Genomic DNA, 27,682 nt, shown 5'->3' with positions numbered 1-27,682 from the left:
GGTTGCCAAGGCAACTCAGTTGCCTTGGCCTCACCCTGTATCTGAAGCTGCCCCTTGTAAGTTGAAGACCCAAGTACCGATGCGGAGCAACCATGAGTGACCCACCGAAAAGCAGCCTCTTCACCCCTGACCCTTACTACATCCCGGGGTGAGTTCTGCCTCGCACAGGGAACTTAGCACTTAGTGGAGGAAGGAACTTGCTGTAATGGAGGGCAGGGGGGGGGGGGGGGGCAGGGCGGTGGGATGTGTTCACACGAATTGTGATCTTTATCCTGATAGAATTAAACTCTCCATTTAAAAGTGCACTGACCGAGGCAGGGGAACATTAGTGCCTGATGTAGTTAAAGGTGCTATAACATGCTAGAGAATGAAGTGAGGTCTGGCATTTCCTAGCCTGGGAGAGCTGGACTTTGCAACGTCAACGTTCTTTTAACATGGCTTTCGGGTGTGCAGTATGCACGTGTGTATGCCTGGCTGGGAGGGGGGGTTTAATGCACATGCATGTTGTAGATGGGGCTGCTTGCAGATCTTAGTAGGGTTGCCTGACACGTCCTTTCATTAGACACTATTTTCAATAGCTCATGACTTTCATTGTCTGGGCTGGAGTTTTCCATGCAGGGCATCTGTTTTGGGATTTGCTTCGGCGATCTTCCACCCAAATGGTCCATGTGTTTCCAAGAACCGAGCTGAGGAAAAAGGTTTTGCCCACAGTAAATTCTGGTGTCTCTTTCTTTTAGAGCCTACTGCTCTATGCTTTGGAGCCGGGTGTGAAATTCCTTTTCCCATCCCTTTGACCAAGTCAGAAGACTTTGAAAACCTGCAGGTTACACGTGCTGGAGCTTTGCAGCCTTCCCCTGCACTGAGCAGGCTGGTCTGGTCTGTCCCTTTAATTGCGGGTCTGGGCTGGGCCAGAGACAGAACCACGACATGAAAGCATGGAGTCTAACTCTGCTGCTCTCGATTGAGGACAAGGAGCATGGGGGACGTGACTAGGGACTGGGAATAGATGTGGACAGGCTGGGCAAGGAAGGTGGGACTGGAAACAAGGAAGGGCAGGAGAAATAGGGGGATGGGGAGGAGACAGATTTGATCAGGATCTGGAAGGAGGGGAACTGGGACTGGCTGGACATGGACCCTGTGCATAGGAATAGGGGATTGCTACAGGCTGGGGACCGACTGGCTAAGCAGCAGTTCGGCAGAAAAGGCCCTGGGGATTCCAGTGGATGAGAACCTGGCTCTGAGTCAACAGTGTGTCCGTGTAGCCAAGCAGACTAGCGCCGTAATAGGGTGCATGAGGAGGAGCATTGCCAGCAGATCTAGAGAAGTGATTATTCCCCTTTATTCAACTCTGGGGAGGCCACATCTGGAGTATTGTGTCCAGTTCTGGGCCCCCCACTACAGAAAGGACGTGGACGCATTGGAAAGGGTCCAGTGAAGGGCAACCAAAATGATTGAGGGGGCTGGAGCACATGGCCTATGCAGAGAGGCTGAGCGATTTGGGTTTGTTTAGTCTGCAGAAGAGCAGAGTGAGGGGGGATTTGATGCAGCCTGCAACTACACAAGGGGGGGTTCCAAAGAGGCTGGAGAGAGGCTGGTCTCAGTGGTGACAGAACAAGGAGCAATGGGCTCAAGTGGCAGTGGGGGAGGTCTAGGTTGGAGATTAGGAAAAACTCTTTCCCTATGGGGGTGGGGACGCCCTGGGCTGGGTTCCCTGGGGAGGGGGTGGAATCTCCATCCCTAGAGGTGTTTAAGTCCCAGCTGGACAGAGCCCTGGCTGGGCTGATTGCGTTGGGGTTGGTCCTGCTTTGGGCAGGGGCTGGACTCGATGGCTCCTGAGGTCTCTTCCAACCCTAGTTTTCTATGATTCGGTGATTTGGTAAGCGAGGTGCCAAGCAAACAATATGTATTGCAATATGAACAAACGTGGAATTCTACGTCTAGGAACAATGCACGTAAGTCCCACTTACAGGATGTGGACTCTATCCCGGGCAGCAGTGACTCTGAAAAGTGGACAAGTAGCTGGACACGAAGGCTCTGTGGTGCTGTGGCCAAGGGCTAATGTGCTATCTGGATGCATAACTAGGGGACTCTCAAGTATAAGACGGTACGTTATGGGACCTCCGCATTTGGTGCTGGTGCAACCGCTGCTGAAGTACTGTCCCTGTTCTTGTCCGCACACGCAAAGGTGCTGATTGCAGCTCTGCCCGTGGGTGCTGTTGGGGCGGCGTCTGTGTTGGGGAAGGATGGGAGTAGACGCTCTGCCAGATTGCGGAGCAGGCTATTTTCAGCATCTTTCTACACTCCTTTCATATCCGAGTTACTGAATGTGTCCACCTTTGGAATCTTTCCCACTTTAGTAATTATTGCCAGAGTCCAGTGGCAAAACCAGTGTGTGATTAATCACGTAATTAAAGACTGTCATCATGAACACACATCAGAGAGTGGAATTAACCTTTTGGTGTGTGATATGTGTTGCTATAGGATAGGAATTGTCTGGGTTTTGTTTGTTACTAAAGATGTCCTCGAGTGGCGTATTGTCAGGTTTTGTCTTTGTTTGTTGTAGTTAAGCTCAGCTTAACATTTATTTGTAATATTTCATAGAGTCCAAGCTCCCAGGTACATATGCTGTGATCAAATCACCTTTAACCTTCTCTTTGTTAAGTTAAATGGATTCAGCTCCTTGAGTCATTCACCTGAAGACGTTTTCTAATCTTGTAACGGGCCTTAGAGACACAGGATTGCTTGAGGCAAAGGAGCAAACAAACCGTGTAGTCACACGTTGGCTCTGAACAAAAGCGCCAACACAAAATGATTTTCTTCGTGGTCTAGTGAACTGAGCCATAGTAACACAAATATCTGAAATGCCAACTCAGCGGAGGTGCCAGGCGCCCTGTGAGCAATTCACTTGCTACTTGGTTACAATTCTGTTTGTTGCAGCAAACTTTGGTTCTAGTTGTTGTTACAGTGTGACCATGGGCTGTTAAGAGCAACTTGCTATTGGCATCTGTCTGTACACTCGGTGTCCTTAACTCCCTACTAGAATAGTGATAGAAATGTAGCCGTGTTAGTCTGATTTAACTCCCTACTAGACTGTATCTTCCTAGAACTTTTCCTTGAAACACAAATCACTTATGTATTTTTACAGCATGTTACTGGAGTCTTTTGAAATCCCCTTCTTATAGCAGAAGGGCAGGAATTGTTTAAAGGTAAAAAGCTCTTTTTGTTCATTTTGAGACCACAAGTAAACCCAGAGCATTTGGAGAGTGTCCAGTATTCGCTGTTCTTACAGGCTGCGATCGCAAACCCAAACCGGAGTGTCAGGCCGTCTGGAGGGGCGCACGACCATGAAGACGTGAAAACCGGGCAGACACCCCAAACTAGTGGCATGTTAAATTAGACCTGACTAATCCGCTAACAAATGCAGACTCCTAGGTCACTGTAACAGCCTTACTCTGGGGTCACAGATATTCCCTTGGGGCTCTCCAGTCTATGCTGCCACCTGGGCAAACTAGACTTTGTGATACATGGTCACTTACACTGAAATCACAAGATATCCCTGTGACGGACCCCCCTCCCCCATGCTTTATGAAATGGATTCATGAACATGACTATACATAACTCAAAGGTGGTTTGAGCGAATTATTTCATGTAACCCATTGATCTTCATGTCATGATCTGCTGGTTCTGTGTCTCTTACTCTGTTGTATGTGTCATTTGTGTGTGTAAAATTAGACACATGGAGGGGGGATACTTTGTGAGTTTCAAATGTGTGAATGGGAGACATGGAGGGTGTTACTGGCAACTTCTAGATGAGCCACTGGTCAACAATCTTTTGTCCTTAAGTCTGAGCAGGGGTTGGTAGGGAGGGGCCTCAACTCCTTAACACAAGGAATAGGAAAGCAGAGGCCTGGGTCTTTTGGTGGGGCTGCCCCTGAAGGAAGGGGCCAAGGACCCCAGGGTGTGGAGGACAGCCCTGGTTTGGAGGGGCAGCTGGAAAAGAAGTTTTAGGGTCTGAGTCCATCACAATCCTGGTTGCTTCCAGTCCTGAGAGACTAGTCACTTACCCCAGATCAACTGGTCCCCAGATCTTACATCCAAGGGCCAGGCAAGGGCTGGCAGAGTCCTAAGCAGTTGGTTGGGCCAGCTAACAGACTGCAGTGCTGAGGAGTTGACACCCAGTTTAGTAGCTGCACTTTTCTCTCTAGCTGCGAGAGCCTAACAAGGCAACTTAGAATTCTGGCCTCCCCGAGAAAGCCTCCCCCACCCCCACCCCCGCCCCCACGTTCAATAGGCACACGGGGCTTTTCACAGCAACGTGTGGGCATGTGCATATTCTGATCCATACGCATCTTACTGGCGCATCCCGCACGCTTGAACTCACACGACCCCGCCTCGCACTCTTTGGGATACATGCAGCCGTCACAGGGAAACAAATTGTTCTGTTCATCTGCTGAAACGTTTGTCGCTGCCAAACCAGTAAGCCCCAGCCTGTGATTCCCTCCTCAGCTACGAGGGGTTCTACCCTCAGATCCGCTACCAGATTGGAGAAACCTACGGCAAAACCACCTCCCGCCTGCTGACAGACCCGAGTGTGCGGAAGAGCCCTTGTTCTGTGCTCGCACCTCTGGGGAAGCCACGGTTCATAGAGGACTTTAGTGGAACAAACCATCCTTCAACCCAGATGCTCGATCAGAACTACAGTTACTTTCCCGGATACAGTGGTGAGTGAAACTCAGGACTTTGTGCAAACATGCACGTAACAGGACGTTCCGCCGGCTGAAGTCGGAGTCTCACCTAGGTGACCTGGGTTTGTGTTTATGGTATTTGGACCCGTGGGAACACGTTTCCATGGAACAGTCGCAGCTTCATGATTAGTCTCCTTTGGGTCTCATTGCAGAGGCTGGTGGTGTTGATGGCTGTGATGTACCAGCAATCAGACTAGAGGATCCAGTGGCCCTTCTGGATTTAAACTCTGTGAAACTGACACTGAATGAGCCGTAGAGCCTATGTCAGAAACAGAACAGTAGAGGCAGCAATATAGACCCAGAGAGAGGCACTGGCTTGGGATCGAACAGGGAGGGTAATTAGCTATTGGAACAACTTCTCAAGGGTCACGAGCAATTTTTAAATCAAGATGGGACATTTTTCTAAAAGATCCACTTGCTTCCAGGCTGTTCTTGGTCTGTGCTATGCAGGATGTCAGGCTGGATTATCACACCGTCTAAGATTCCCCCTCCCCATTCGATGGACCTCTCGTTCTCCTGTTGCCAAGGGAGGACAACACGTGTCCATGGGTGGTGGGTGAAGGCCCAGCTGGGGAAGGCAGCTAAAGCCCTGTCCCTTCTGCCTGAGACCCCGCCCCTTGAGCCACGCTCCGCCCAACTCCAGCCCTGATCCTTCCTGGCCATTCAGAAGGCCAGGCTGCTGCACCATGGCCCCAGCCCTTTTTCATACATTGTGAGACCAGAAGGAACCACTGTGATCCTCTGATCTGACCTTCTGTATAACACCGGCCCCAGAACTCCCCCCAAATAACTCCCAGACCGAAGCTTTTAGAAAGACCCTCTTTGTTGCTCAGATTAGCAGAAGAACCCACCAGAACTCTTGGTAAGTTGCTCCTAGTTAATTTCTCACCATTAAAAATGATGGGCAGTGGGCGCTGGGTTGTTGCCATAAGCCCTAAATCCAGCATCTCATTCAGTCCATGACTTTTTTTGTGTCCAGAAAAGTTATGAATTTACACTCCAGGCTCTTTGGTTTCTCTGTGGTGAAGGCCCTAAGGAATGAGACTGCGCTAGCTAGGGTGTTGTAATGGGTCGGATTGGGGGACCCCTGAGGGTCTTGGATCTCACATGCCTCAACCTGCTCCTGGCTCTTCAGCACTGCTTCAGTGAATGAGGCAGCTTCTGATGGGTCTGTTCTCTGGGCGCAGCGGGGACCCCTCCGCGGTGCTCACAGGGCAAAGGAACAGACCTTGAAACGGGCACTCTCCTTCCTCATATTGCTTCCACCTACGTATTCCTGCACGGGGCCCTGCTGAACTCATGGTCCGTTTGGGTCAATTCCACAGCCGAAGGATTTTTAAATTCATACCTTTCCTGATTTTGGTTATTTAAATCTGAAATTGAACAGTGTTGTAACTGCAGGGTCCTGACCCAAAAAGGAGTTGGGGGAGTCTGCAAGGTTACTGTAGGGGGGCGCTGTGATACTGATCCCTTGCTGGGGCTGCTGCCTACAGAGCTGGGCAGCTGCAGCAGCTGGCTGGGAGCCCAGCTCTGAAGGCAGAGCGACAGCCAGCAGCAGCACAGAAGTAAGGGGGGCAGGGCATGGTGGTGTTATCCGTATTCATGTGCTGTTGCCTGCAGAGCTGGGCCCTCAATCAACAGCCACCACCAGAGTCACCAACATGTGGGGGGTGCACACTGGGGCTCAGCAATTTCAAATGGCCTGAGTCTCCCAGCTGCTGCCACCCCTCCTGCAGTAGCAGCTGAAGCTCAAAGTCCTTTAAATTGCTGCCAGAGCCCCAGGCAGGGCTGGCTGGGAAGGCTCTGCCCCCTTCCACCTGAGGCCCTGTCCCTTCTCGGGGCTCGGAGCCAGGCCCCCTCCACCTTGCCCAGGGCCTGGCGAAGTCTGTTGGCCTCTCTGGCCACTACTCTCCGGCACCCCGCTCTGAAGGCACCAGTGCCGATGTGTAAGTATATTGCCACGGTTACTTTCAGAGCAGGGCACCTGGCCAGCAGCCTTGCTCTGTAGACACCCAGCTCCGAAGGCTGCACAGATGTAACGATGGCTCCCTGCCCCCCCAGCAAGTCCCATGTGGGTCAGGACCCCCAGTTTGAGAAACCCTGGTCTCCCCCATGGGTGCTGCATAGCACATGGTAAAAGCACAGAAAAGGCCATGAGTCATGTAGGGCCCCATGCATGTGCTTGGCTTGTTCTCTTTTACAGGGTTCACCCCCTACCAAAATGCCCAGTTCGGAACATGCCAGCCAACACCCGCCACTGGCTCGAGAGCCCCGCTGCTAATGCTACTGCCGGCAAAGGGACCACCGTCATGGGCAGACACAGACACACAAAGTGAGCAGAGAAAATATACCCCCTGCCACCCTGGCATCCGACTGGCTTGTGGGCATGGATGGAAGAGTCCGTCCCCGCCTGCTGGCACGCCCCTGGCACCTGAGCCGGAGGAGAGGCCAGCACCGTGCCAGCCTGACATTGCCCTGGCATGTGGGCAGCAAAAGAGCCACGGACCCTGCCATCCTGACATTGCCCTGGCATGTGGGCAGGGATGGAGGAGCACCCCCTGCCTGCGCGGAACCACACAGGTAGGTGGGCCAGGGTGGGAGAGGGCGGGCTTGGAGAAGTTTGCTGTGTTCCGGTGGCTTGACCCAGGGAGTGATCTGGGTCACGCTGGCTTGGTGCAGCCTTGGAGAAGGGCTGTGTGCCAGTCTGCCACGCCCCAGGCCTGTGTGCATGGGAGTCCCTGCCGTACCTCCAGCACCCAGGGGTGGCTAACAGTGGAGTTCTCTGCCCAGGTCTGTGCACACCAAGGCTCTTGCTGCTCGCACACTGTGTGTGGAGAGGGACCTGCTGCTGCGCCGATGGGTGCTGAGGAGTTCACCCTGCCATGGTGCAAATGCAGCAGAGGTTCCTGAGCGTGGGCAGAGCTCCCTGCGATTCTGGCATTACCAGGCGCTGCCTGCAGGAGAGGGGAGCTGGAATGCTAGTGCCCAGGTCTGTGGGGAGGAGGAGAGTTCGGTGCCTCTCTACAGTTCACAGATTCATAGACCTTAATGCTGCAATGGCCCCCTAGGATCACCTAGTCCAGGGCTACTCGACGCGCGGCCCTCGGGTCGGACCCTTTGAACATGGCCTCCACCGGGAACACGCCCCACAGCGGCGAGTCAGCAGGATGGTCTTTTAGAAGTTCAATTCCTGGACTGTCAGTGCTCGTTCCAAGTGCTGTCATGTGGGTGGAAATGGGGTAACTGTTGCATTTCAGTAATGTCAGCAGAACGGACTTAAATGGGGCCTGCGTGTTGTGTGTCTTGCCTTAATCTTTGCATTTATGCCCGTCAGTGTGAAAGAAGCTATTTGCATATATTTGCATGTCTATGCACCCCCTCTTGAGTAGTGGCCCTCGGCATGTGCTGTGAGTATCATTGTGGCCCCCGGGGCCCTGCTCTAGTCTGACCTCCCACGAGGCACAGGCCGCAGAACCTACCCCAGGGAGTCCTGCATCGAGCCCAACCACCTCTGGGTGCTAGAGCAGATCTAGAAAAACATCCAGCCTTTATCTAGGAGCTCTCAGTGATGGAGAATCCCCCCAGACGGTGGTGAGTGGATGCAATGGTCAATGTCAGAGCGCAGGCCGCGAGAGCGCACCCACCACGCTCCTCACGACGGCACCGGGGCAGGGGGCGGAGCCACAGGTGGATTTAGGCACCTCCCTCCCGGTCAGGAGTCTCAGCTACGAGACAGGTGCCGATTGCCAGGTCAGCCCCTTCCCCCGAGTCATGGAGCAGTCCCCACTGTAGCCCATAGGCCAGGGCATTCCCCTAGATGGTTTCAAATCTGTCTGATGTGAAGCAGAGACCTGGACCCCGTTCTGTCCTCTCCGTGGGCGTGTCCTAACTGCCCAAGCCACGGCGCACTGAGGAAGGCTCGTCCCCTCGCTCTCATTTGCTGCCACGGTCGCACTTGCTACTAGAACTAAATCTTCCTTGAAGCCGAGACTGGACGCCGAGGGTCCCTCCAGCTCCTGGGCCCTAAGCACTGAGCTGCAGAGTTATTTTTACCCTCTCTCCAGCCCAGCAAATCTGTAATTACTCTCTTCAGCTTAGCCAAGAGAAGGCCGAGAGGTGACTGGATCATTTGGGGGCAGGCTGCTGGCCTGTGTCAGGCAGGAGCTCAGACTGCATCCTCGCACTGAAATCTATGGAGCTGAAATCTATGCCAAGGGCTGGGAAAGGGGAAGGCCCAGGGGCCACCACTTTTAAAAGTACCTCAGGGGGAAGACATGGGGTCAGGACAGGGTGTTGGGGGGGGAGGTGGGGCGGGGGTGAGGCCTGGGGGGAGGAGTCAGGGTAGGGTGCTGGGGGGAAGGTGGGGGGGGGCAGGGCGTGGGGGGAAGGTGGGGCGGGCGTGAGGGGGGGAGGAGTCAGGGCAGGGTGCTGGGGGGAAGGTGGGGCGGGCGTGAGGCCTGGGGGGAGGAGTCAGGGCAGGGTGCTGGGGGGAAGGTGGGGCGGGCGTGAGGCCTGGGGGGAGGAGGCGGAGTCAGGACAGGGTGTTGGGGGGGAAGGTGGGGCGGGAGTGAGGCCTGGGGGGAGGAGTCAGGGTAGGGTGCTGGGGGAAGGTGGGGCGGGCGTGAGGCCTAGGGGAGGAGACAGGGCAGGGTGCTGGGGGGAAGGTGGGGCGGGAGTGAGGCCTGGGGGGAGGAGTCAGGGTAGGGTGCTGGGGGGAAGGTGGGGCGGGCGTGAGGCCTAGGGGAGGAGACAGGGCAGGGTGCTGGGGGGAAGGTGGGGTGGGCGTGAGGCCTGGGGGGAGGAGGCGGAGTCAGGACAGGGTTTTGGGGGGAAGGTGGAGTGAAGTTGGGGCCTCAAGGAAGAGGCGAAGTGGGAGCAGAACCGAGGAGGAGGGGAGGAGCAGGGCAGGGCCACAGTAGTTCCTCATTTAACACGTGCCCGCTTAACACGATTTTTTTTTAGGGAACATTTTTTGAATGACACGCCCATCCCCAGAATAACATGGTTTCCCCAGCCGGCCCGTTGCTGGTGGCTGCGTGGGGCTTCCCCCGCCTCCCTGCAATGCGGGGCGGAGGGTTCGCTGCTCGCTGCACCGTTCCCCACTGACCCCCCTCGCTGGACGCAGTGCGGGTCCTGGCAGACCCGTCACAGGGGCATACTCCCAACCCAATCCCCCTCCCCTCTCCTCCCCTTCCCTTCCCCAGAGCCAAACCCCTCCCCTCCCTGCTGTAACCCAGTCCCTTTTCTCCCTCAACCTTATGTCCCGGTCCCAACAGACACCCCCGCTTGAAACGCAACCCCCACCTTCTCCATTTTCAATGGGAAAATTGACCCCGCATAACACGTTTTCACTTAACACGATCATTTTCTGAAACATACCTATAGTGTGAAATGAGGAATCACTGTACTAGTGGCCTCCCCAGTGCAGTTACTTGGGCCCGGGGCGGTGCGGGGGATGTGTCAGTATTACGCTGGCACTCTCTGGCTGTGCACATGGCCCTCAGGAAACAGTCAGGCTGTGTTACCATTGGCCACCGTGGAATTTTCCGAGTGACACCAGCAGTCTGGAGGTGCATGAGCGTGAAGCAAACTCCTGGCACAGAACTGCAGGGTGGGCATGCAGGAGACTTTTCCATGCCCGCATTTTGGTTTTTTGAACCACTTCCTGTTTCTCTGTAAATGGTTTTTGCCTTTTGTTCCTTCTTTGGAAAAAAAAAGTCTCTGGTCTCTCACCCTGCAGGAGCGAATCGGGCAAGTCCCCTGAGCAAAGTCATTCATTACGGGGCAGCTCTGCTCAGGACTAGCAAGGAAGATCTGTTTGCAGCGGGTACGTCCGCCTAGCAGCCACACCCCCATGGCCGTGTGTCTTGGAGCCAGAAGTCAACTGCCAGCCAGCCGCCCAGGGCTTGTGTGAGGGGGCTAAAAACAGCTGTTCAGGCTGGGGCTGAGCCCAGGCTCTGAGACCGTCTCTGCTTGCCAGGTCTCACAGCCTGGACAGGGACACGGCTAGCTTCAGCCCTGGAGCAAGAGCCCAGGTTAACTGACCAGGCCTCTGAGACTCGCTGCTCCAGGGAGGGGAGGTTGCTGTGTCGACGTATCCTGTCTGTATCTAATCGGCTCTGCTGCTGGTTTTAGGGAGCGAGCCGAGACTTTGCTGCGTTGTATTCCTTTGAATCCCCGGCACCAGCCCGCTACGGGAGAGGCTATTCCTGGCAATGCGTGGGAAGGATTCCTTGAAGGGGACAGTCAGTCAGGCTTGTGTCAATCTGGCGAAGGCTGAGCCGAGGCGATTTTCCCATGCACGCCAGTAGCAGTATTGGTTGTAGACCCCAGGAGTCCTGCAACCTTGTCCCTTGTTCTAAGCACTGGATTACAGGACAGATTTTCAACAGATTTCAGCACTTACCCGCATCCATTATTCTCAGCTGAACTTTTGAAAATCTGCCCTGTCTCGCCAGCGGCTCTGCCATGCTAGTGACTCCACAAGAGGGGCTCAGAGGCGTCCACGTGTTAAAGCAACAGTAAAGGCTTAAAACTGGAGGCAGCTGATGTGAGCTGTTGGCTCTGGCCATGCTGGGAGCAGAAGAGACCTGGGGCAGGACGATTTCATGGGCCCTTGTTTTGCTTTGGTTTTTAGCCAGTCAGGATAGAGGGGGTGCCTTTGCCTGCCATGACTGAGACGGTGGATGTGAGCAGATACAATATTCTCCCCAAACTGGACGCCCCAAACCTTATCCAACGGAAAGCCATTTCAGGTAGGTGAGGACGAGGCCCAGTGCCGGGCTGGCCCAAGCAGCTACTCTGCCGATTCACTGCAAGAAGGACAGAAGCCATGTTTCCAAAAGGCCATAGGGTGGGAACTATCTGAGTTTAAAATGTAATCTACAGTTGGTTTAAAAAAATGGGAATTTGCCTAAAATAGGCCGTTTAGCATGCACAGCTAGGGTACGTCTAGACTACAGGCGTCTGTCGACAGAAGTTTTGTTGACAGATACTGTCGACAAAACTTCTGTCGACAAAGAGCGTCTAGACTACATTGAGTTCTGTCGACAAAGCAAGCTGCTTTGTCGACATGGTAGTGTAGACGCAAAGGACAGTTTACATGCAATAACACCTTCTGTCGACAGAAACTCTGTCGACAAAGGCGTTATGCCTCGTAAAATGAGGTTTACCAGCGTCAACAAAACTGCTGAGTTCTGTCGACGTTATGTCGACAGAACTCAGCGGTAGAGTGGACGCAAGTATAGTTTTGTCGACAAAAGTCCACTTCTGTCGACAAAACCCTGTAGTCTAGACACACCCCTAATGTCCCACCTGCGCCTGCTCACGCAGGGCTCCGTGCAGAGGGCACCGGCGTGTTCTCGGGCAGTAAATGTGCTCTCTTGTCTTCACCCAAAGGCTACACTGGATTCGTACCGCGCTTCACCTGGATCATGGGTGTGAACTACCTCCAGGGCGTGAACGATGCCATGAATGAATTTGACAGAAATCAGGTAAATGAGGGCATTGGCACACTGATGTAGGCCTGCACCCAGATCTCACTGGGAGTCTTTGCTGTAACAGAGAACGTGCCCCTAAAGGCTTGGCTGAAGATCTGTCATTTGCTGTACCTGATAGCAATGGACTGGAAAGCCGCTCCATTCCTCATTTATCAGCTGAGCAAAGGGACGGTGGTTCTGGATTGAACACGCAAGGTGACTGGATAATATCTCAGGGGGCCAAGCTCTGTGGCTGTACAGACAAGCTTCCAGGCTCCACAAAGGCCCTCGAGTCTGTGAATCTCACAGTCACTTCAGCGCTCTCCTAGAAGGGCTGCTTCTGGAGGCGCAACAGAGAAGCCCAGGGCCAAGGGGGCTGTCCACAAGTGAGAGCATCTGACTCCCTGAGTCTGGCGCGTGTGTGGAGCGTGTTGGTTACCTTGGCAGTGCCCTCCATCACATGCCGGTGATAAACGAGAGTAGGATTCAGAACCCGTCCCTGAGGAAATGCTCGTGCCTGAATCTGGCCGCCCCCTAAAGTGACTGTCGGGTGCTTCTTTGCATGTCGGTTACTCAGGTGGAAATGAGACGGCGGGTTTTTGAACATGTGATCAGAGCTGCTGTAACACCAGTGAATCGGGGTCCTTCTTTGAGCTGCAGGTGCAGATGCGTATTCCGCCAGGCGGGCGTGCATCCCGCTCGCCGCTCGCTCTGCCTGGCAGTGTACGCTAGCACTGCGCACATTCCCTTTGCTCCTCCTAGTCCCTCCCTGGTGATTCAAGGGCCGTGCGGCTCCGATCCCTCTCCCTTCCTTTGCTCCAAAAGCCAGAACTGGAGACACTGGGCAGAGGGGAGCCCTGGGAAAAGCATGTCTGCAGCTACACCTCAAAGCCGAGTAATGCTGGCTGCCATACAAAATGCTGGGGATGCCCTTCCCCTGCCTATGGCTGGGGGAGGGAGGGGAAGGGAAGAAGGGGGCTCACTGCCTGTCCAGGGAGGATGAGCGCTCCAAGCTGCCCAAAGAAAACCAGTGACATGCTTTTCAGCAGACGACTGTTGTGTTGCTGGGGCTTCCGCCCCTGCAGAGTTGGTTGGGAGAAACAGTGGCACAGCGTGGTGCAGCTCGTCATTGTAATCCATCTGTGACTTGACTGCTGCTGTCCGGCTGTGCCCTGGAGAGCCGGGCATCCCTCTCGCTGCTGTCCGGCTGTGCCCTGGCAAGCCAGACATCCCTCTCGCTGCTGTCCGGCTGTGGCCTGGCGAGCCGGGCGTCCCTCTCGCTGCTGTCCGGCTGTGGCCTGGCGAGCCGGGCGTCCCTCTCGCTGCTGTCCGGCTGTGCCCTGGCGAGCCGGGCGTCCCTCTCGCTGCTGTCCGGCTGTGCCCTGGCGAGCCGGGCGTCCCTCTCGCTGCTGTCCGGCTGTGGCCTGGCGAGCCGGGCGTCCCTCTCGCTGCTGTCCGGCTGTGGCCTGGTGAGCCGGGCGTCCCTCTCGCTGCTGTCCGGCTGTGGCCTGGCGAGCCGGGCGTCCCTCTCGCTGCTGTCCGGCTGTGCCCTGGCGAGCTGGGCGTCCCTCTCGCTGCTGTCTGGCTGTACCCTGGCGAGCCGGGCGTCCCTCTCGCTGCTGTCTGGCTGTACCCTGGCGAGCCGGGCGTCCCTCTCGCTGCAGTCCAGCTGTGTCTAGTGTCCCAGCATCAGCTCCCAATCTGACCTTGCATTAGTTTCAGTTTTTTGTTTGTTGTAAATGTGTGGGTAACACTTGCATAAATTTGTGCTGCAACACTTTGTGCTTGAAAATAAAAGCTCCTCTTTGTTCTTTCAGTCTATGTTAAGAAACCCAGTGTGGAACTTTGGTAAGAGACTACCACAGACATATTGGCCTAATAATAAAATTTACACCAGCGCTGGACTGATGCCTTTCTACACAGGCTTTGTACCAAGTAAGTGGACTGTCTGAGCAAACATGAATCACTGAGATTATTTTAATAATTATTTATACGTGGTAGCCTGAATCCTGGACACTCACGCAAACCCATTGTTCTGGGCCTCCACAAACAAAGAGATGGTCCATCTGGCAGAAGCTGCAATCTAAATCTGACAAGAGTCAAGAGCAGGATGCAACCAACAGATGAGAGAAGCTCAAAGAAAGAACGAGTCAGTTCTGCTCATGACAGGACAGGGACACAGCACACCTGTTGCCTTATCGCTGCAAAGGTGAGTTTTGAAGGAGGAATGTTTGCAGATGTTTACGGGAAACCCCTTCCAACCATGAAGAGCAGCACAAGAATCGCGCTTCAGTGCGTCTTTTAAAATGTAATAAATAGCTGTCCCAGGCAGAGCAGAATCAGGAGTCACCGTCTTGATAGCGACTAGGCAGAGCTGGGTAGTTTGGAGAAAGGCCCCTGTGAATTAATACGATTGGTTTGTGTTTGAGGAACCAATGGAGGGGTGGAAATGTCCTGGCTCAGGGAATATGTGAGAGGTGTTGTGAATGGATACGTCGGGCAAGCCTGCATTTGTCAAGGCCAGAGATGAGGATGTTGTAGTCGTCTAACTGAAATGAGAGGCTGGACAAAAGCTGTGTGACATAGTGGGGGCGTGCTGTCTGCTCTATAACCCAGTGTGCTATGGGGGTGCCTTGCTGGTTGCTGGGCTTGGGCAGTGGGTGACCTCCACTGGTGGCTGTTTGCAGCACAGCCCAACAGGACAGCGGATGAGTCACTAGGCCAGGGTCTCCCAACCTGTCCGACAGGTCGCCTCCCAGGGAGAGACACAAAGGGAGGAAGGTGGAGACGAACCCCTGTGTAGGGGGCAGGGCTGGAGGAGAGTCAGTTTCTGTCTGGGAAGCAGGGCAGAAGGGGCTAGGGAGGGGGCTGGATTTGTAGGGTCCAGACACCCCCCATCTCAAGGGGGGGCCCTGAGGCCTCCTAGCCCCTGTTCTTGTAACCAGATTATATCTGTGCTGTGCTGTATCCTGGAGAAGCAATAAACTCCCTCAATCCTACTGGCTGGCGGAGTCTGTTCGTGCCACTCCGGGGGTGCAGGAGAGGGGAAACCCCGACGCGCCATCACAAGCTGTAACTAGATGGCGAAGAAAGACTGGCTCTCATGCGAGCCAGTGGCAGCGTTTACACGGGGCCTGGGAGTGAGGCCCTAGAGGCATTGCTAAGGTGAAAGGAGGATGGCAGCATCAGCCACAGGAACTTAGAGGGCAGACGAATGACTCTGTGTTGGCCGAGTTGCGATTGGATTGATGGCTGGGCATGCACAAGGAGATGGACAGGCGTTTGTTTAAGGCAAAAGAGACCGGCCCAGAAGGAAGCTGAGAGCTGTCATCACAGTCAGCTCTGTTTTGATTTGTGAATGAGATTCCCCAAAGACAAAATGCAGGGAACTAGGAGAAGAGGATGGAACGAAGGACGGAGGCCAGTGGAACGCCCCCTGAAGCCTGGAGGGAGGAACGAGGAAGCTCTTCCCATAGAGATGCTGAGGGAGCAGGTAGAGAGGTAGGAGGACCAGTGTGCAGAGTCGCAAAGCCAAGATTTCAAGGAGAGCATGGACACCACAGTCAGAGGCAGCTGGCAGGTAAACAAGGATGATAATCAAGTCCTGGTTATGAGCTTTGGCCAGGAAGAGGCCACTGGAGACCCGCTACTAAAAATAACATGGCAAGATACTAGGCTACCTTCCTTAGGGAGAATCTTGTTTTTATAGCAAAGACAGGTGCCTTAGAACACCACCCCCAAAGACTTGGCCAGGAGCCGCGGAAACTAGCCACGAGGAGAGGCTGTGAGAGGGGTGCTGCCCTAATCCCTGGATTACAGACTCCCTCTCAGTGCTCATACCTCCGGCTCAATGACTGTCCCATGGGCATCGCTGAGATCTGCCAGCTGCCTGCGCTCACAGGGTGTATGTATTAGGGATGGTAGATAGTGTGTAATTGAATAGTTGTGTAACTACGTCTAATTTTAGTGGTTACACAACTATTCGATAGTCCCCAGGTGAGGGGCCGGCAGCCTGCGTGCTCTGGCCTGACTCCTGGAGAGCCCCCTGTCACAGTGTGGGGTGGCAGCAGCCCCTGTCCATGGGATGCTGGAGCAGCATCTGTCCACGGGGTGCTCAGACCCCTCATGGACAGGGGTTGCTGCCACAGAACAGCCTTTGATAGAGGCAACAGTGCAGGAGGGGGCAGGTGGGTCCACAGAGCCAGCTCCTCACGTGTATCTGCTCCCACCTGCCCCCCTCGCCCTCTGTGCTGCTTCCTCTCTAGCAGAGGCAGTAGTGCAGGAGTGAGGGGGGCATGAGCTCCCACTTCCCCCCCCCCCCACTGCATTTGATGCAGAGGCAGCAAGGGGGGAATGCGAGCAGTCGACAGGCTTAACTGAGAAGCCCAGGCTTACTGGTTAATCATCCAGTCATCTCCCCATTGCCATGCCTAGTTTAGATCTTGTCCATGGTCCCTGAAGGAGTGAGGAGGCCCCGTTTTGGCTTTGTTTCTTTCCTGGGCAATTGTTTTCCTGCCCCAGAAGTGATCTGTCCATGGAGTCCAGCACACAGGTCTGCTCTGCCACCTCAGCATCCAGCCTCCAGCTTCGTGCTTCCGTTTCACCCGGCCTTGACCACGCTGTCAAGGGACTTCCTCCCTCCTGAAGCCGAGGCAGGGGTAACAGTGCGTTCTTAGACTGTGCAGGAGCTGATTCCACCGCCTCGGGCTGGGCTCTCAGCAAAAACTGGTTCCTGCCCAGGGAATGTTTTCCTGTCTTGGAGGGAATTCTGCTGTGCCAAAGGGAAGGAGTGATTGACCGCAGCCCCTGCCCCGGACACTTCTGCCATATAGCGGGTATCCCCAGGGTTGGTATCTTCACGGCCAGCTGGAGTGCATTGCTGCTGTACGGCTGAGCGGCAGCACACGTGGTTATTACTCCAGCTAAGGCATCACCCGCAAGGACGGGGGCAGCCAGTCTCCCAGCCAGCTGGACACACGTTGTGTGCAGAGAGCTCGGGGTCCACGAGGAATCCAAGGGCATTCCTGATGTGTAAATCCAACAGCTGCGTGTGCCCCTGTAAGCAGAGGAGACTGCACTGCAGCTTGGGCACAAGAACTGAGCTGGAGGGGCCCCCAGAATGGAAATAGTGGGGGGGGGGGGCTGATGCTGTTTTCTGCCCCCAAAGTATCTCACACAGGCGAGAGCAGGACCAGGAGGGGCTGGCGTAGCCGCCGTGGCACACGAGATCGGGCTGGGCACTGGCGAGCAAGTAGGAAGAGTTCTCTTCTGCCCACTTTCCAGCCACTGAGGGTCCTGGAAGAGACACCTGGCTTGGGGCAGGACCACCAGCTGCCAGGGTGTGGGACAGGGCAGCAGCACCTGGGCAGGGAGCATCAGCATGCAGCCCAAAGGGAGGAGCACCAGGCACATCCCACTTAGGAAGTGCTGCAGTGCCCCTTCCCAGCATGAAGCGATCTGCCACACCCTCCCCCCGGAGCCTTAGTAGCACCCCCAATCCCTCCTTTCAGCCCTCCAGCCCCACATTCACAATGAGCAGGAGCCTTTCTCCTCTCCCGTTGTGGATGAAAACTGAAAGCTTCCCCCATGCTTATAGGGGAGCAGGAGAAAAGGAACCATGAGAGAGTGAGAGTTTTCAGCTAAGAAAAGAGGAGATTAAGGCGGGATAGAATAGAGATCGATACAATTATGACAGGTGTGGAGAAAGTGAATAAGGAAAAGTTATTTACTTGTTCCCATAGCACAAAACTAGGGGTCACCAAATGAAATGAATAGGTAGCAGGTTTAAAACAAAAGGAAATATTTTTTCAAACAATGCACAACCTGTGGAACTCCTTGCCAGATGATATTATGAAGATCAGGACTTTAACAGGGTTTGAAAAAGACCTAGATAAGTTCATGGAGGACAGGTCCATCAATGGCTATTAGACAGGATGGGCAGGAATGGTCTCCTTAGCTTCTGCCAGAAGCTGGGAATGAGCAACAGGGGATTAATCACTTGATGATTCCCTGTTCTGTTCATTCCCTCTGGGGCGCCTGCATTGGCCACTGTTGGAAGACAGACAGGATACTGGGCTAGATGGAACCCAGTTTGGCCATTCTTATGAGAGAGCAGCATAGACACAGGGAAAAAATAAGCACAAGGCAGAGAGAAGAAAAAGCAGGCCCAAATTTCCAGCTGCAAATACAAGAGACTGTGACTGCCAGAAACGTCAAGGGTCAGTATGTGGCCACATATTGCATAAGGATCATCTCATGTTTTCAAGCAGAGACAAGCAATAACCAACAGCTACGCAACTGGCTTGCTATCACTATAGAACAGATTCCAGGGACTACAACAGGGGCACTGGCTGGGAAGTATTGATGGTTCCGGAAACAGGGTGCAAAGAGAAAAATTCAGCAATGGGCCTGGGCTACAAGTTGGCAACAGCATCTGCTAAAAAGAGGCAAGGCTGGCAAAGACCTGGCAGCTGAGGAATTCATATGTGTGAGAGGCTCAGTGGAGAAATCTGAGACATGGTCAGTTTGGGTGCTGGGTTGTGTCTTACTGAAAGGGGCTTCACCACTGGTACGTACAGGCAGGTCCCTTACATGACAGGCAGGAGTTGTGTTGAATTTCATGGAGGATGAGCTAAGTGCACATTTGTTGCCCTGCAGCTAAGACTTAGACTCTGAATTATGGTCTCAAAGCACACAGCCGACTCCATTCTGGTAAGTGTGAAGTGGAAACAATGTTCCCTCCACACTGATCCCAAATGGTACACACGTTCTGGAACTTCCTATGCTGTAGGCCCTGTAAAGTGCCTAGGTTATGAAGGGAAAGCAGAAAATTAATCATCTGAACATAAGCCTGGCCATACCAGGGCAGATCAATGGTCATCCTGGAGTAACCAATGGCAAGTGCTTCAGAGGGAATGAACAGAAGAGTTGTTATCAAATGATCCAGCATGTTGCAGTCACAGGAGGGCAGACCCAAGGCAGCGGGCTGTGGGAGCTGAGTGGAGGGCAGGTACACAGGGGCTATGTCTACACTGGCAGCTTCTTGCGCAAGAACATCTTGTGCAAGGGTTCTCGTGCAAGAAAACATCCACACTGCCATGTGCGAGCTGTGCTTTTGTGCAAGAGCGCCCATGGCAGCGTGGACGCTCTCTTGAGCAAGAAAGCTCTGATGGCCATTTTATCCATAGGGCTTTCTTGCACAAGAAATCCCTGCCAAGCGTCCACACGGCCTTCTTGCGCAAGATTGAGGGGGGACATGATAGCAGTTTTCAGATATCTGAAAGGGTGTCATAAGGAGGAGGGAGAAAACGTGTTCATCTTGGCCTCTGAGGATAGAACAAGAGGCAATGGGCTTAAACTGCAGCAGGGGAGGTTTAGGTTGGACATTAGGAAAAAGTTCCTAACTGTCAGGGTGGTCAAACACTGGAATAAATTGCCCAGGGAGGTTGTGGAATCTCCATCTCTGGAGATATTTCAGAGTAGGTTAGATAAATGTCTATCAGGGATGGTCTAGACAGTATTTGGTCCTGCCATGAGGGCAGGGGACTAGACTCGATGACCTCTCGAGGTCCCTTCCAGTCCTACAATTCTATGAAGAGGGCTTACATCTGATAAAAAAGAGCATAGCACTTGTGCAAGAAGCCCTCTCTTACCACGCAGTACTATACATTTCCTTGCGCAAGAGGTGGGCAGTGTGGATGTGCTGTGGATTCTTGCGCAAGAATAGCTGTACTTGCGCAAGAAGCTGAGAGTGTAGACATAGCCAGGGAGTTGGGAGAGCAGATTCCTGTTCCCTGCATAGACTGCCAGACTGCTGCCCAGCAATTAAGACAGGCAGGCACCTGGGGCTCTTTAAGAGCCAGCCTGCAGCAGCAGGCTAATGAGACACCTGCAGCCACTTAGGACCAGTGGGTCCACTATAAAATGCTTCCCCTTAGGGAAGGCGGGGGACAGCACGGTGGGCTACAACTGGGAGATGGTCTCACCCAGTGGGCTAGGTGATGGTACTGTGGGAGCAGTTGGAGATGTGGCCCAGGGAGAGGCTGCTATTCTGTGGGGATAAGGGCAGGAGCCCCACTAGTGGCCGCTACCTAAGGCGCTGGGCCGGAACCCAGAGTAAGTGGGTAGCACTGGGTTCCCCCAACCCTTCCCACACCCGGTGGGCTGCTATGGGCAGGAGGGACTTTTGGACCATGGAAGGGTTTTCCCCTTCAAAGTAGTGACTGGCCTAGGAAGAAAATGGCTTATGAAGTGGGGAACTCTCACCTCTGAGAGAAGCAAGAGACAGTGGGAGGGTCACTGTGAGCCCCTGAGGCATCCCAAAAATCCACCAGGAAGCACTGGACCCAGTGGGGTATGTCCAGAGCTCTGCCACACAGGCTCCCCTGGAGTTATATTCCTGACTGTCTTGGCTATTAACCATTGAAAGACCGATCTTCCATGAACAGATCTAAATCTTTTATTTTAACCCAGTTATCCTTTTGGCTGCCACAGCATTCAGTGGCAATGGCTTTGTGTTGTATGAAGTATTTCTTTTTGTTTGTTTAAAACCTGCTGCCTAGTCAGTTCACTGCGTGATCCCTGCTTCTTGTGTTCTACAAAGCGTAATTGACTGTTCTTTATTCACTTTGTCCACCCTTAAGCTTTGTAAGACCGCTACCCTCTGGCCAATTAGTCGTCTCTTCCATACTGAAGAGCCCCAGTCTTTTTAATCTCTCCTCATACAAATGCTGTTTCAGACCCTTAAAACATTTTTGTTGCCCTTCTCAGTACATTTTCCATTTCTAATGTTATATTTTTTTAGACAGGGCAACCAGAATTGTTCTGCAGTAGTCAAGGTGTGGGCATACCCTGGATGTATGCAGCAGCATTGTTATTTACTGTCTTATGTATCCCTTTCCCAACGGTTCCTAACATTGTTTGCTTTCTTGACTGGCTCTGCACATTGAGCAGAAGTTTTCATGCAACTATCTATGATGGGGCCAAGAGCTCTTCATTGCGTGGAAACAGCTAATTTAGACCCTGTCGCTTTGTATGTACAGTTGGATTCTGTTTTCCAATGTGCATTACTTTGCATTTTACTTTATTTTAATCTGCCATTTTGTTGCCCAGTTTTGTGAGATTGACTTGTAACTCTGTGGTCAGCTTTGGACTTAGCTAGCCTGAGTAATTGTGTGTTCTCTGCAAATGTTGCCACCTCACTGTTCACCTGCTTTTCCAGATAATTTATGAATATTCTGAACAGCATTTGTCCCAGTACTGGTCCTTGTGCCATTTTCTAACATGACACAAAATGTAAACATTAAGAATCTAATAATGTGTATTAAGCTATATAACTGCTTAACATACGTATACAGTCTATCCTTTTGGTTAGCTGAAAGCACCAAATTATAACAGCCGTTGAGCATCAAGAATATAACTCAAGCAAAAGGTTATAACAGATTATTTAACTTCGTATTATTAAAATCAGGTCAGCTTATGCAAACTGATTTGTGCGCTTTCTTTTCTGAGACGCTGATGGCCATAAGGGACCATACTGCCCCTGTCTGGGGTCAGCCTTTGAGGCAGCATGCAAAAGAAGCAGATGACGGACCGTTCATATACATGTATATAGTTGGTTTCATTGATCTCATGCCCCTGAGAATGTTCACACCTAAGGGAGGTGGCTGAGGTGATAGCTACTTGGACTTGCCTACTTGGATAGAGGAAGTCGCTCTTTCAGGAAATTTCTCCCTCAGCTAAAAATGCTGAACCCTGGAAGTAGGCAAGACAGCCAAGTTTACCCTTGACAGTGATGATAGTTTGAATTTAGACTGAGGGACCTTGTGGCCTTAGAGACCAGAAAGGCATGGTGAGCCAGGAAACTCTTACTGCCTGTTTTTTCTGCATCTGTGCTGCTGTTCCTCTTGCCTTCATGGGGCAAGGCCCCAAGGCAGGGGTGGGGGACCTAAGGCCCAGGGACTGGATGCAGCCCCTAGCTTGCTTGGATCTGGCCCCCAAGGCTCAGGGCCCCCCCTGCATTGGAGAGCCCATGCTGGCACTCCAGCTCTCCCACTGTCCCATCGTGGGGTGGAGCACACACAATCTACTAGCCTGGGCCCCCCTAGGCTCTGGTCTGGGGGTCACATCCGTGATTGGTTTTGTTTTGTTTTTTTGCACTCATGTGCAACCCCTGACTGATTTTTCTGTGGGTCAGCAGCCCCTGGCCCAAAAAAGGTTCCTCACCCTTGACCTCAGGGAAGGAGGGCTGGTGAGTGGTGACTTGCAGTCGCAGCACCCCAATGCTTTTAGACCACGGGTCTCAACCTTTCCAGATGACTGTACCCCTTTTAGGAGACTGATTTGTCTTGCTTACCCCGTCCCCATTTCACCCCACTTAGAAACAACATGCTTATAAATTAAGACCTAATGTAAAGTACAAAAAGTGTCACAACCCCCCATTACTGACAAATTGCTTTACTTTCCCATGATTACCTTGTAAGTACAGGATTTGTATGCCTACTGGTTTATGCTTATATTTCAGTGTATAGTCTACAGAGCAGTCATTGTCAGTATGAAACTGTAGTTGGCACTGCCTTCGCTAGTGCTTTTTATGGGGCTTGCTGTAAAACTAGGCAAATTGTTACTGTACCTCCTGGACAGCCTCTGTGTACCCCTAGGCTATGCAGACCTGTCACTGCAAATCACTGCATTTAGATGTTAGGAAATACCCATCCCTCTTATATTTCCTCAAGAAGCAGGAATGAGGCATAATACCGAACCTTGTCTAGAACTCCTGCAGACTTCTTACGCCGTTGCGCTAGATGGTGTGTGAAAGTCTACTCTTTATTTTTAGTGTGTGTTTCACAGATTGATTCACCAACTCTGGTTTAGACCGTGGGCATTTTTAGTTCCCTGCATGTGTGGCTAGAAGAATCAGCACACCCATGGGCTTCTTTCCTGCATGGCTCTGTCCTGTTGCGCTCTGAGCATCAGAAGGGGGAAAGTGCTGCTTTAATTTCCCCTCTGAGTTCACCCCCATAGTTCTGCTTCAGAGCAGGGGCCAAAATTAGCCTGAGCCAGTGCTCCAGAGTATCTCATGCAGTTATGATCTCTGTCCTCTGCCTCCCTTCCCTCCATGGAATCTTCTGGGCTGCTGAAGGAAGGTACAAGGATGAGCGCTCCAAAAACCTCACCCCTCTTCCTGGCATGGGATCCACACGAGCCAGATGAGTCTGTTTCCCAAGGAGGCCCCAACCAGGGATTGGAGTAGCACGGCCGGAGCAGCTGTTGTTCAAGTGGTGACAGCAGGGTGGGCGCTTGGCCCACAGACCAGAGCAGGAAGTGCCCATGCTGTATTCAGTGCCCTTTCTCAATGGCCCAAGGAGAGGGAGGAGGTTGCAAGAGAGCTCTGCAGGCAGAAGCATGGACTCTGCTGCAGGCTGTCAGGACCTAGGTGCCATCTTCCACCTAGGTGAGGAACTTGCCCCACAGCCAATTTCTCCAATCCCCTCTACCTTTCTTGTGTGGAGAAAGGGAGGCCCACAGTGACACCCCACTCCCAGCCCATCCAGGAGAGTGGCAGGGTACACAGACCTTTCCTTTTGCTGTTGGGTTTCCAGGGCCAGAGCTGAGCCCAGAACAGCCTACAGAGGCACTAACTCCAACAAATGCCTCAGAAGGGGAAACAGAGCCAAGGAAACAAACTCCTCAAGCATCAAAAGGGAAATTAGACACTGAATTTAGAAGTGTTAGCATTTCCCTCCAAAAAGCTCTGCCGCTCAGAGATCTACAGGAGTTACCTAGTGCCAAGGAAGGCTCAAAGTACTAGGGGCCTGAGGCAGCTGAAAAAATCATTGGGATTCACAAAACAGCACCATCTCAACTACCAATAGTGTCTAGGTGGTAGGAGGCTGCTAAGTCCCACACTTTTCAGGGGGTTCTTGCCTCTCATTTAGGATTTGCAACTGTGATCCCTCTCCTAGAGTAGCACTTCCTCTGCAAGAAACAATTTGCCTAAGCTCCTTTAGCATATTGGCTAGGGTATGTGAGTTATGAAAGATTCCGTTAGTCTTAGCCCTCCCTGCAAAGAAATTTGACTCTGTACACCCCCTGCCCTAATCCTAGAGGCTATTTTGAGGTATAGTTCTATTAGCCTTTCCTGTTGTAGCTGGCCCACCTTGAAGCAGAGGGACTATACACCAGCTCTTAGCTCCAGCAGGCAGAAATGGAGCTAGAGCTGTAAGGCTACCACTTATCTCCCTTGAACACTGGGCTTAAAGTTGAGTGTGCCATCTACCCCCAACTACATTGTATGGAGTTATACAACATAGAAGTATCACTTTAGGGTCCATAGAAGTTAGATGGTGGAATACTTGCTTCCCTCTTGTGAATTGCTCTGGCCCTTTCACACCTGCTTCCTACCCCAAAGCAGAAACCTCGGTCAGGATTAGACTAGGAAACCAGGCTGGTATAACATTACCACACAGGTGTTTTAAAAAACCACCCCAACCAAGTTAAACCAACCTAATCCTCACTGTAGACTGCTATGTTTGAGGCCAACTTCTCATGCTGAAAAAGCTAGCACTTTTGTGGGAGGCACACCTAGTGACAGATGCTGCAGTGTTTTTATTGTAGGGCTGCCCAGGAAACATCTACAGCAAAAATGTAAGGGGCCCCGGTTTAGAAAGCTAGAGGATTCCATGGCAGCCAAGTAATTTTTGTAAATATCCTTGTCACATAAATTTGCACCTTAAGCACCTACATGTTAACTAGGCACCTCACCCCCATAGGGCAGGGATCTTGTTTTTCCTTGAGCACTGGACTAACCCAGGCTTCCCCAACCCGAAACTGATTTGAATCTTGGGCATTACCAGCAAGCCAAAGAAATTTCTGGCCTTCTCCTTTAAAGCAGCAGCTTCTTCCCACCCTCAGACCACCATCCAGCAAACCTGCAAAAATTGAAACTACTTGTATTTAAAACTTGCTTTCAAATACAAGATCCTTGCAGCACACCATGGGGACTATGCAAGTTGAGTACAAACCTGTATTTTGCAGCCATTCATCAATTATGCAGTAAATGTTCCAGTGTACAGAATATTCAGTAAGTTTACTGCAACTTGAGATGGAAAATGTTTAATTATAAATTTTGTTTTCTAGCCCTCAGACACAGCTACGCCTTAACATTTGGCAACAGTACCCGCAAAGTCTACCAGAAAATGCACACGCAAAAATGCACGCAGTGAAAAATGCTTTAATTGCGGTGTCTATACAGCATTCAACATGAAGTCACCAGGAAACAGCAGTGGAAGGTACACAGACATCAATAAAGACAAGTTTCTGAAGGGAGTTCATACAGCTTTAAACATAATTTACAGTAGCTAGCAGACAGATTTTTATGCTGCCTCTTCCTCAGCTTCCTCCTCAAACTCCCCCTCCTCCTCAGCTGTAGCATCCTGGTACTGCTGATACTCAGATACCAGGTCATTCATATTGCTCTCAGCTTCAGTGAACTCCATCTCATCCATGCCCTCTCCAGTGTACCAATGTAAGAAAGCCTTTCGGCGAAACATCGCAGTGAATTGCTCAGAAATGCGCTTGAATAGCTCCTGGATAGCTGTACTGTTACCAATGAATGTAGCAGACATTTTCAAGCCCCGGGGTGGGATATCACAGACAGCAGTTTTAACATTATTGGGAATCCATTCAACAAAGTAGCTGCTGTTCTTGTTTTGTACGTTAAGCATTTGTTCGTCTACCTCTTTCATGGACATGCGGCCTCTGAAAACTGCAGCTACAGTAAGGTAGCGGCCATGACGTGGGTCACATGCAGCCATCATGTTCTTTGCATCAAACATCTGCTGTGTGAGCTCTGGTACAGTTAAAGCACGATATTGCTGGCTCCCACGGCTGGTGAGTGGAGCAAAGCCAGGCATAAAAAAGTGCAAACGGGGGAAGGGAACCATGTTAACTGCTAGTTTACGCAAGTCAGCATTAAGCTGACCTGGAAAACGCAAGCAGGTGGTAACTCCACTCATGGTTGCTGAAACCAAATGGTTCAGATCACCATATGTTGGAGTAGTTAACTTAAGGGTTCTGAAACAGATGTCATATAGTGCTTCATTATCAATACAATAGGTTTCGTCTGTGTTTTCTACAAGTTGGTGTACAGAAAGAGTGGCATTGTAGGGCTCCACTACAGTGTCCGATACTTTGGGAGATGGTACAACACTGAAAGTGTTCATGATCCTGTCCGGATACTCTTCACGAATCTTGCTGATTAAGAGGGTGCCCATGCCAGAGCCAGTGCCCCCACCAAGGGAGTGGGTAAGCTGAAAGCCCTGAAGACAATCACAGCTTTCTGCTTCTTTCCTTACAACATCTAATACAGAGTCAACCAATTCTGCACCTTCTGTGTAGTGGCCCTTTGCCCAGTTGTTTCCTGCTCCACTCTGACCTGGAAGAAAGTCATGTCCACATCAAACCATTTCCTTGCAAGTAATATGCAGGATGAGCCCCAAATGTTATACCCTGACAATCCACAACCTTCTCCCCCCTTCTCAGGTAATGCCACTCATTTTAAACAATTTGCTACTAGTTTGCTTTCTACTTGTAAAAACGAACAGCCCCCTTTACCCAGGAACGGGCTGCAAAGCAGTCTGATTAGCGGGCAGTGCCGGTTACCGCCCTGCTGCGGGCAGAAGGGTTCATGGTGGGCTCACAACCGCCTTCCACCGCGCAGCGCCTCTGGCAAGGGCCAGGGAGCAACGCGCCGCTCCCCCCGACTCACCGAAAACGAAGTTGTCGGGCCGGAAGATCTGGCCGAAGGGGCCGGAGCGCACCGAGTCCATCGTGCCCGGCTCCAGGTCCACCAGCACGGCGCGCGGCACGTACTTGCCACCTGCAAGGGAGGGAGGCGCGTGAGCGCGGGGCCGGCGGGCGGGGGAAGGGAGGGGAGCGCGGGGCCGGGCGGGGCCTACCTGAGGCCTCGTTGTAGTAGACATTGATGCGCTCCAGCTGCAGGTCGCTGTCGCCGTGGTAGGTGCCGGTGGGGTCGATGCCGTGCTCGTCGCTGATCACCTCCCAGAACTGCAAGAGACACGCGGGGCGCGTCAGGGCGGGCCGGCCCCTCCCCCACCCCCGGCAGCCGTTACGCCCCGCGGCGCGGCCGGCCCCCCCAGCCCGCCGCGAGCGAGGCGGCAGCACTGACCTTGGCCCCGATCTGGTTGCCGCACTGCCCGGCCTGCAGGTGCACGATCTCCCTCATGGCGGCGGCGCGCAACACCCTTCAACGGCGACACTCACGCAGCGCGCGGCACACTCGCTGCGTCAGCCAACCGCCACTGCTTATATAGCAACGGATTGCGCGCGCAGCGCTCCTTCCCGCCCACAGCCGCCAATGGCCGCTCAGAGCGAGGCGAAGCCCAATACGAACCTCCCGTCAGTTACAACGATGTCAATCAAGTCTCTGATCCCGCCCGG

General features: G+C 52.7%; 2 protein-coding genes across 2 annotated transcripts; one reads left to right on the top strand and one right to left on the bottom strand.

Annotated features, from left to right (window-relative positions):
- Window positions 1-25,549, top strand: CIMIP2A (ciliary microtubule inner protein 2A). Its single transcript, XM_025184999.3, has 7 exons — window positions 1-148; window positions 4,507-4,721; window positions 6,949-7,325; window positions 11,383-11,500; window positions 12,144-12,238; window positions 14,041-14,158; window positions 25,361-25,549. Exons 1-7 carry the CDS (start codon window positions 93-95, stop codon window positions 25,444-25,446), a joined length of 1,065 nt encoding a protein of 354 aa, XP_025040784.1. The 5' UTR covers window positions 1-92; the 3' UTR covers window positions 25,447-25,549.
- TUBB4B (tubulin beta 4B class IVb) lies at window positions 25,439-27,682 on the bottom strand. The gene is made up of 4 exons (XM_075905283.2): window positions 27,411-27,682; window positions 27,181-27,289; window positions 26,991-27,101; window positions 25,439-26,657 (listed from the first exon to the last, which is right to left on the bottom strand). Exons 1-4 carry the CDS (start codon window positions 27,465-27,467, stop codon window positions 25,597-25,599), a joined length of 1,338 nt encoding a protein of 445 aa, XP_075761398.1. The 5' UTR covers window positions 27,468-27,682; the 3' UTR covers window positions 25,439-25,596.

The sequence above is a fragment of the Pelodiscus sinensis genome, chromosome 23, assembly GCF_052426305.1.
Source record: "Pelodiscus sinensis isolate ZL-2025 chromosome 23, ASM5242630v1, whole genome shotgun sequence".
Lineage (NCBI taxonomy): Eukaryota > Metazoa > Chordata > Testudines > Trionychidae > Pelodiscus > Pelodiscus sinensis.
The sequence above is the reverse complement of the archived record's forward strand: the minus strand, read 5'-3'. Positions and strand labels throughout refer to the sequence as shown.

Bases quoted from the DNA above. Each gene is read 5' to 3' on its own strand.
- TUBB4B (XM_075905283.2), bottom strand. From the start codon at position 27,467: ATGAGGGAGATCGTGCACCTGCAGGCCGGGCAGTGCGGCAACCAGATC. The intron at 27,290-27,410 runs GTCAGTGCTGCC...TGTCTCTTGCAG, and splicing joins GCAACCAGATCGGGGCCAAG to TTCTGGGAGGTGATCAGCGA. The intron at 26,658-26,990 runs GTGAGTCGGGGG...ACTTTCTTCCAG, and splicing joins GCCCGACAACTTCGTTTTCG to GTCAGAGTGGAGCAGGAAAC.
- CIMIP2A (XM_025184999.3), top strand. From the start codon at position 93: ATGAGTGACCCACCGAAAAGCAGCCTCTTCACCCCTGACCCTTACTAC. The intron at 4,722-6,948 runs GTGAGTGAAACT...TCTCTTTTACAG, and splicing joins TTACTTTCCCGGATACAGTG to GGTTCACCCCCTACCAAAAT. The intron at 7,326-11,382 runs GTAGGTGGGCCA...TTTGGTTTTTAG, and splicing joins GCCTGCGCGGAACCACACAG to CCAGTCAGGATAGAGGGGGT.